Source organism: Triticum dicoccoides, chromosome 7A (genome assembly GCF_002162155.2).
Source record: "Triticum dicoccoides isolate Atlit2015 ecotype Zavitan chromosome 7A, WEW_v2.0, whole genome shotgun sequence".
Lineage (NCBI taxonomy): Eukaryota > Viridiplantae > Streptophyta > Magnoliopsida > Poales > Poaceae > Triticum > Triticum dicoccoides.
Genome location: NC_041392.1, coordinates 632,542,724 through 632,551,956, shown reverse-complemented (window position 1 = coordinate 632,551,956; position 9,233 = coordinate 632,542,724). Strand labels below are relative to the sequence as shown.

General features: G+C 45.9%; 1 protein-coding gene across 2 annotated transcripts; it reads left to right on the top strand.

Moving 5' to 3' along the window:
* Nucleotides 1–5,377: 5,377 nt before the first annotated feature.
* LOC119327645 (acetylajmalan esterase-like) lies at nucleotides 5,378–7,428 on the top strand. Of its 2 annotated transcripts, none has more exons than XM_037600737.1 (5): nucleotides 5,378–5,805; nucleotides 5,942–6,154; nucleotides 6,256–6,353; nucleotides 6,488–6,761; nucleotides 6,838–7,428. In XM_037600737.1, exons 1-5 carry the CDS (start codon nucleotides 5,436–5,438, stop codon nucleotides 7,077–7,079), a joined length of 1,197 nt encoding a protein of 398 aa, XP_037456634.1. In that variant the 5' UTR covers nucleotides 5,378–5,435; the 3' UTR covers nucleotides 7,080–7,428. The 2 variants fall into 2 exon arrangements, with proteins under 2 accessions (XP_037456634.1, XP_037456633.1); XM_037600736.1 differs by having other exon boundaries at nucleotides 6,256–6,404.
* Nucleotides 7,429–9,233: the final 1,805 nt, after the last annotated feature.

Here is a 9,233-nt window from a genome sequence, read left to right as displayed (position 1 = left end):
GAAACAATTGCTTGGCTTGTCATCGAGGTTGTGCATGATTTAAATATTTTGTGTGCTGAAGATAGAGCATAGCCAGACTATATGATTTTGTAGGGATAACTTTCTTTAGCCATGTTATTTTGAGAAGACATAATTGCTTTGTTAGTATGCTTGAAGTATTATTATTTTTATGTCAACATGAACTTTTGTCTTGAATCTTTCGGATCTAAATATTCATACCACAATTAAGAAGAATGACATTAAAATTATGCCAAGTAGCACTCCGCATCAAAAATTCTTTTTTATCATTTATCTACTCGAGGACGAGCATGAATTAAGCTTGGGGATGCTTGATACGTCTCCAACGTATCTATAATTTTTGATTGCTCCATGCTATATTATCTACTGTTTTGGACATTATTGGGCTTTATTATCCATTTTTATATTATTTTTGGGACTAACCTATTAACCAGAGGCCCAACCCAGAATTGTTGTTTTTTTGCCTATTTTAGGGTTTCGAAGAAAAGGAATATCAAACGGAGTCCAAACGGAATGAAACCTTCGGGAACGTGATTTTCTCAACGAATAAGACCAGAGAGACTTGGACCCTACATCAAGAAAAGAAACAGGGGGCCACAAGGTAGGGGGCATGCTGCCTACCCTAGGCGCCCCCTCCACCCTCATGGGCCCCCTGTTGCTCCACCGACGTACTCCTTCCTCCTATATATATCCACGTACCCCAAACGATCAGATACGGAGCCAAAACCCTAATTCCACCGCCGTAACTTTCTGTATCCACGAGATCCCATCTTGGGGCCTGTTCCAGAGCTCCACTGGAGGGGGCATCGATCACGGAGGGCTTCTACATCAACACCATAGCCTCTCCGATGAAGTGTGAGTAGTTTACCTCAGACCTACGGGTCCATAGTTAGTAGCTAGATGACTTCTTCTCTCTTTTTTGATCTCAATACAACGTTCTTCCCCTCTCTTGTGGAGAACTATTCGATGTAATCTTCTTTTTGCAGTGTATTTGTTGAGACCGATGAATTGTGGGTTTATGATCAAGTCTATCTATGAATAATATTTGAATCTTCTCTGAATTCTTTTATGTATGATTGGTTATCTTTGCAAGTCTCTTCGAATTATCAGTTTGGTTTGGCCTACTAGATTGGTCTTTCTTGCAATGGGAGAAGTGCTTAGCTTTGGGTTCAATCTTGCGGTGTCCTTTCCTAGTGATAGTAGGGGCAGCAAGGCACGTATTGTATTGTTGCCATTGAGGATAACAAGATGGGGTTTTCATCATATTGCATGAGTTTATCCCTCTACATCATGTCATCTTGCTTAAGGCGTTACTCTGTTTTTTAACTTAATACTCTAGATGCATGCTGGATAGCGGTCGATGAGTGGAGTAATAGTAGTAGATGCATGCAGGAGTCGGTCTACTTGTCTCGGACGTGATGCCTATATACATGATCATACCTAGATATTCTCATAACTATGCTCAATTATGTCAATTGCTCAATAGTAATTTGTTCACCCACCGTAGAATACTTATGCTCTTGAGAGAAGCCACTAGTGAAACCTATGGCCCCCGGGTCTATCTTTATCATATTGATCTCCTACTACTTAGTTATTTACTTTGCTATTTACTTTGCCTTTATTTTACTTTGCATCTTTTATCATAAAAATATCAAAAATATTATCTTATCATATCTATCAGATCTCACTCTCGTAAGTGGCCTTATAGGGATTGACAACCCCTATTTGCGTTGGTTGCGAGGATTTATTTGTTTTGTGCAGGTATGAGGGACTCGCGCGTAGCCTCCTACTGGATTGATACCTTGGTTCTCAAAAACTGAGGGAAATACTTACGCTACTTTGCTGCATCATCCCTTCCTCTTTGGGGAAAACCAACGCAGTGCTCAAGAGGTAGCAGGGAGACACTCAGGAGAAAGGGCCACTTATCACAGAGTGAATTTCGTATTTCATTGGCAGGGTATGAAGCAAGACGTGATCACATTTGTGAAAAATTGTCCAGTGTGCCAACTAAACAAAGCTGAACATACACCTTACCCTGGTCTGTTAGAACCACTTCCTGTGCCAGATTTTGCATGGGCTCATATCAGCATGGACTTTGTAGAAGGCTTGCCTACATCAGAAAATAAGAACATGATTTTGGTGGTAGTTGACAGATTCACTAAATATGCTCATTTCATTGCCATGAAACACCCCATCACTGTGTAGTCTGTAGCAAGAGCCTTCTCTGACCATGTGTTCAAATTACATGGAATGTCACTAATAATTGTGACTGACAGAGATAGAATTTTCACTAGCAATCTCTGGCAAAAGCTGTTCAAAACACTGAAAATCAAGCTGCACATGAGCACTAGTTATCATCCACAGACAGATGGCCAAACAGAAAGAGTGAATCAGTGTTTGGAGAATTATCTAAGATGTATGTGCTTCCAGCAACCAAGGAAATGGCATGGGTGATTAGCCCTAGCTGAGTGGTGGTATAACACTTCCTTCCATACATCTCTGCAAATGACTCCATTCCAAGCTCTTTATGGCTTTCCTCCTCCTATGGTGGCAGAATCAGCTCTGCCAGATACTATTTGTGAAGATAATGATGACTTGTTGCAGAACAGAGAATTGGCAGTGGAGGTGATAAAGCAAAATCTCTTGAAAGCACAAGCTAGAATGATTTTTTTGCTGACAGAAACAGAAATGAAAGAGAGTTTGTTGTTGGAGATATGGTTTATCTAAAAATCCAGCCTCATAGACACCTCTCTCTCAGTTTACACAGACACATCAAACTCCCCTCCAAGTTTTATGGACCATTCATAGTTCTAAGTAAAATTGGAAATCATGCCTACAAATTGCTTCTGCCTGAGGACTGCCAGTTGCATGATACTTTCCATGTCAGCCAGCTCAAGAGGCATATTGGCCCAAAAGTGGTGCCCTCATCCAAATTTCCTCTAGTGGGAGCTGATGGGACAATCATAATTAAGCCTGAAGCAATTCTGGAAAGGAAGCTCATTCCAAGAAAGCAAGGTAATATCAGTATTCCAGTTGTGAGATGGTTGGTGAAATGGGAAAATCTGCCTCCAGAAGAAGCAACGTGGGAAGATTCAGCTTTCATTCAGAAGGTTTTTCCTGCATTCAGAGCTTGAGGACAAGCTCCAGCTCAATTGGGGGGTATTGTCAAGCCCAAGTCCGAATATCCCCTGTTCATGCGTGCTAGTTGATCCTACAGCTGTCCATCTCACATCCTGTGGTCATCAGCCGAAGATAACGATTCACTGAAGATGGTCACTCTCCTTCGTCGATCAACCATCCAACGGCTCAGGAGGCGCATGAGAAGCTGTTCATCGTCCGACAAGCCATGTGCTCTGCTTTTCTGCCTTTTCATTTTCTAGCTACTGTAATGGCTATCTAAGCCAGCTCTCTCTTTCATTTTGAGGCATGTAAAAGATTATTGGATATAAACCCTAGCCGCCGGTGGCGTGCTAACTACCTTTCCCTTTTATCTGCAATGAAAACCCTAGCTCAATTCTCCAAATTCTCGCCTTAAACCAGTTAGTTCGAGCTTAAATTCAGTTGATCAGGACTCTGGTCCTGACAGCGGCACGGGGCTCGGAGCAGACGCAAAGGCAGAACAAGGGTGGCGGCACGAGGAGAATCGAGGGAGAGGAGAGGAGGCGGCGGCGTCGTCGAGTGATGGGGGTCGTGCGGAGAGCCCGGGCTAGGTCTTGCCAGGTGCTTTCGATCTGTTATGTACCCGTCTCGCTTTTATTTTAGTCGCTGGCACAATAAAAAGGGACGTGGACATCACGGTTACTCGCTCTTGTAGAGACTCTTATTGTGTTTTATAAGATGTGTGCTAATTCGTGATCAGAGATCCTGTTATCTCAACTCTACAGATTTTTTTATAGCAACAATTTGTCTAGTAAAGTGAGTAATCAAGAGAGATCATAGCCGACTCTTAATAAGAGTGGTTCCAATCGTCACAAGCTTTCGTCCGCACAATCGCGCGGCGGCGAGCGGATCTATCATCCTCCACCGCCCACGGCCGGCCATATCGGCGTAAAGTTGGCTTGGCATGCAAGGAGAGAAGATTGCACCCCGATGCATCCTCCACTCTGCTCGATCGATCGTGCGCATCGTGGTTGTGTAGCTCGGATGAGACTTGCCTGCTCCCTCGGCGTGTGCCCATCCGTACTCTCACGTACATGGCTTGATTTGATTGGAATAAAATAAGGCCCGGCCCCACCCCCTTAAAATCAGAAGGGATGATTAGATTAGAAAGAAAAAAAGAAAAAAGACAACCGTAGGATAAAGTGGGAGTACGGAAGGGAGCATATGGGGAGGGAGCAGGTAAGCCGGATCCGTGTAACTCGATCCATACACATACTTCTGCACTGCACCATACATTATTACGACAGAATCATCATTCAGGTTCAGAGTTCTCGCGTGGAGTCTCGCGCCATGGATTGTGAAGAGCGTACCGTGAACGTACATGCATGCAGAGTGCTCGATTTCCTGGAGCTTGTATACAGCTATATGTGATTCCATTTCCATTTATAGATGGGAATGTTAGGTTACGTGGTGAGTAGAAATTTAGAATGTTGCTGATCTTTGTTCCATCTTCTTCTGATGAAGTAAGAATTTGTTCCATTATCCTCCACCGCCATATGCCCATATCAGCGTAAAGTTGGCAAGAGGGGGAAATTGCACTCCGGCCGATATCCTCCACTTTGCTCGTGCGTGCGCATCGCAGTTCCGTGGGTGGGCCGGCCGGTGGGGGGCGTACATTGTACATGCCACATCGGCAGGAGTGCACTATACAGCATTACAGACTGGTTCGTTCAGGTTCGGAGTTGGAGACAATCAGATTTATACAAGAGTCACTTCAGTTGTGGTTATGGTACTATATGTATAAGGAAAAAAAACTAGGTCAATCCCATTTGTATTTCTACGGTGTACTTCATTGTGGTACTAGCCCAGCACAGTGAGAACTGTAAATAAGTTTGAAAATAATTTTGAATTAACGTGCCATGCATGCACAACATGAAAATATGCATGAATGATTTATTTCTTATCTTTTGCAGAGAAACGTACCTACGTTCGTGGCGAGCAATAGTAGTGGAGTCTTTCCTTGTGTGGTCACGATGACTCTCGTCAAAAGGAGAGCCGAGCCCCATCCTTCTCAGCAGCAAAGCGACAGACACAGAGAATCGCTACGGCACTAGAAAAAGAAGAATGTTTTATTTTCTTTGTGCCACACCCACACGCGCACGTACGCATGCAGCCGTCCCCGGCCGTCTCGGCGACCAAAACCACCACTCCGTCAATCCACTTACACTCCGGTGGTGCGCGTGCGGCATGTCGCCCGCCCGCCTTGCTCACTACTCCTAGTACACTGCTGCCTTTCCTCTTCGATCTACTTATGTATTATGTACACTATAAAAGAGGTTGTTGGCGAGCACAAACTCCTCACCCATCGTTCGACCAGCTCATCGAGTCCTGTCGAGATACGCACTCACAGCTCTCTCCGACCCACCACTGTTTTCTGCATGGCTTCCTCAACGGCTTTCCTCCTCCTCGTCGCTGCTTTGCACGTGTGTTGCTGCCACGCGCAAGGCGGCGACGACGGCGCCGTGTCAGCCATCTACAGCCTCGGCGATTCCATCACGGACACGGGGAACCTGGTCAAGCAGGCGCCGCCCGGCGCCTTCGAGACCATCAAGCACCTCCCCTACGGCGTCACCTTCGGCCACCCCACCGGCCGATGCTCCGACGGACTCCTCATGATCGACTTCCTCGGTACTTACACATTGCAATTGCAATGTTCCTCAAGTTCCCAGCTACATGCTCTGGTTCAGAGTGAAAAAAAGTGGTACTGTCCGTAGTAAACGTACGTGGCACTCACCCAGTGTTCTGCTCTCACGTGCGAATGCAGCTCAGGACATGGGCCTCCCGTTCCTCAACCCGTACCTGGCCAAGAACATGAGCTTCGACCATGGAGCCAACTTCGCCGTCGCTGGAGCCACCGCCATGGACCCCGCCGACCAGTTCAACGGGAGATTCTCCATGCCTTTCACCGCAAATTCCCTCAAGCTGCAGCTCAGGTGGTTCAAGGACTTCATGAAGTCCACCTTCAACACCGACGAAGGCAATTCAAAAATATTTCTTCCCTCACTACTTTCTCTCAATGCATGCTCTGTTTTCAACAGTCAGGCATACTAATTCTCTATGTAAAATTTGTGTGTGCAGAAATTCGCAAAAGGCTCCAATCATCTCTGGTTTTGGTCGGGGAGATCGGAGGAAACGACTACAACTTCGCCTTGTTCTGGAATAGGAATGTCAGCGAGGTGGAGAAACTCATCCCATTCGTCGTTCAGACCATCATCGACGCCACCAAAGTACCATCACAAGTCTTCTGACTACGTACAAACAATTTTTTAAACCTGGTGATAATTCTATCGAGGTGCCTCTGTCCTCACAGGAAGTGCTGGACATGGGCGCTGGCAGAGTCATCGTCCCGGGCAACTTCCCCATCGGCTGCCTCCCGAGCTACCTCACCGCGATGGCCTCGCCGGAGCAGTCGGCCTACGACTCCGCAGGCTGCCTCAAGGACCTCAACCTCTTCGCTGCCAAGCACAACGCGCAGCTACAGCGAGCCGTGGCCGGTCTCCGGGCGTCGTACCCCGACGCGGCCATCGCCTACGCTGACTACTTCAACTCCTTCCTCAGCCTCCTCAAGGGCGCCCCGGCGCTCGGTACGCGACATCAAGAGCATCACGATTGAACCGTCACACAATGGCTACCGGTTTAATCCGTTTTCGCCTTCCTCAGGTTTCGACGAGGATAGCACACACAAGGCGTGCTGTGGCGCCGGCGGCAAGTACAACTATGACGAGAGGCGGGCGTGCGGCGTGGAGGGGGCCGCGGTGTGTGCGGACCCATCGGCGTACGTGAGCTGGGACGGCATCCACATGACCCAGGCGGCGTACAAGGCCATGTCCAGGCTCATCTATCATGGGAGGTACCTTCAGCCGCAGATACTCAGCTTCCCGGAGAAGAATGGGCAGACATGATAAACTGTTTGACTCTCCCCTGGACTAGACGATGGAAAGCCTCATCGCAACGGACGATGCTTCGGTGCCTTAAGACACCTACCTTTATATCTATAACATGTGGGCTCAACAGATGGCTGGTCCACATGTCAGTGACCCAAAAACAGGTGCATTCCCACTGCAACAGTTTGAGCCTTCGATGAGTTCTTCCATGGCTATGCCGCCATATGCTACATATGCGCTCCGCACTATGTATCCAGATTAAACTACTCCGAGCTAAAGTCAAAGTAAAGATGCAGTTTAGCATGTTGAGCAGGGTACACAGTTTACAAACAAAGTTACACCTCTCAAGTAAATTGAGAGGATTTTACGTGTTGATTTGCTACACAGTTACAAACCTACATTTCTCTAAAGAAGTTACAAAGTTCATGTATCTAGCTAGTACTATCACAGTAATCCACTTCTGAGTCTAGACTCATCTGCACCCGTGTTGAAGAAAAAAAATCAAAACAAATATTAGAAAAATTCAAAAATTTCAATATTTTTGCGGGGTAGATTATTGGATGCGTGAGGTCGGCTCCAATTTTCAAATTATTTGGACATCTGAGCAGCTTTCGGCAAAAAAGGCAAATTTAGGATATGTAAAAAAAGTTTACTGTTCATGCTCTGATCTAAATTTCTTTTTTTATTGACTGAGAGCTATTCAGATGTCCAAATGATCTGAAAATTGAAGAGGACATTATGCAATAAATTTTCTACCATGCAATTTTTTTTGAATTTTAATAATTCTTTTGTGACTAGGTGCAGATGAGGCTAGGCACTGAAACACTGCACTCGTACTATCACTATCACGCTGTCATCTCGGCCGGAAGCCTCCAGTGGCGTTCGATCACTCGTACTATCACTATCACGCTGTCATCTCGGCCGGAAGCCTCCAGTGGCGTTCGATCCCTGAGAGCACGGGGGCAAATCTTACAAGAAAAAACTACGGGCAAACTACAGCTAAGATTTAACAGCCTTGATTTGATCTTTTTTTTTTAAAAAGGGGGGCTCCCAGCCTCTACATCGTAACGATGTGTACGACCAACTTTATAAATAAGCAAATAGGTTTAATAATGTTTTAAAGTCTCGAACGAAAGTAAAGGAAAGCTCGCAAAGAGCCAAAGGGCCAATAATAAACTAGCCAAAAAAGCCACAACTGGCTGGCATAAGAAAGATAGGTAAACTAATTGCCTATCCTATTACATGACCGCCATCCAAACCGGTTGAAGATATCCCGTGCTACCATCTTTCACCGGATAGATCAGTAACCAAACGCTCCCTGGCCTCCTCAAAGTGAGTAGTGACCACATACGGATCAACACAGTGGCTCGGAAGATAACATGCAAAAAATAAATATTTATTGTTCTATTAAAAACCAAATCATTTCCGCAGTTCCAGACTGCCCACAATAAAACACATACTCCTACGCGAATGTGTCTCCTATTTCGGACTCTATCCCGTTAAGCCACGTTCCAAATAACACGCTGACAGAACTCGTAGGAGTAATGTTATGTTGGAGATATGCCCTAGAGGCAATCATGTATGATGATATTTCCTATGTGTTTACGAATAAAGATAGTCCTTGTACATTATCAATGATGTGTATCAGCAAGTATGTGACTTGTTTGTGAGACTATGCATTGTATGATGAACGTCCAAAAAGGTCCCTAGTCGAAAGAGCTGTGTGGACGCGTAGCCATCTAGACTAGCATATGACATGGTCGATGGCTTGGTCTCACTAGCCATGGGACACTGGATGCTAACTGGATAATATGGACTCGGAAGGATCTGGTCGGATTCGACGTAGTCGGATCCAAGTTGAGATAAGTCCGAGTCGGACAGACCCAACTATGAGATGCAGCGATATGTCATCTGTGAATCTCTAGTACAACATACGTTCTATGTACTAAGACCCGAGCTGGCGCATATACTCGGGATGGTAACAAACTTGCTTTGGGCCAACCAAACATTACTCCGTGACTGGGTAGTTACAAAGGTAGGTTTCAGGCTTGTCTAGACCCATGCTGCGAGACATGGTCAAGTAAGATGGGATTTGCCCCTCCGATCAGGAGAGATATACTCTGGGCCCCTCGTGTGATCCGACCAGAATAAGCATGGCCATGCGCCAAGGAT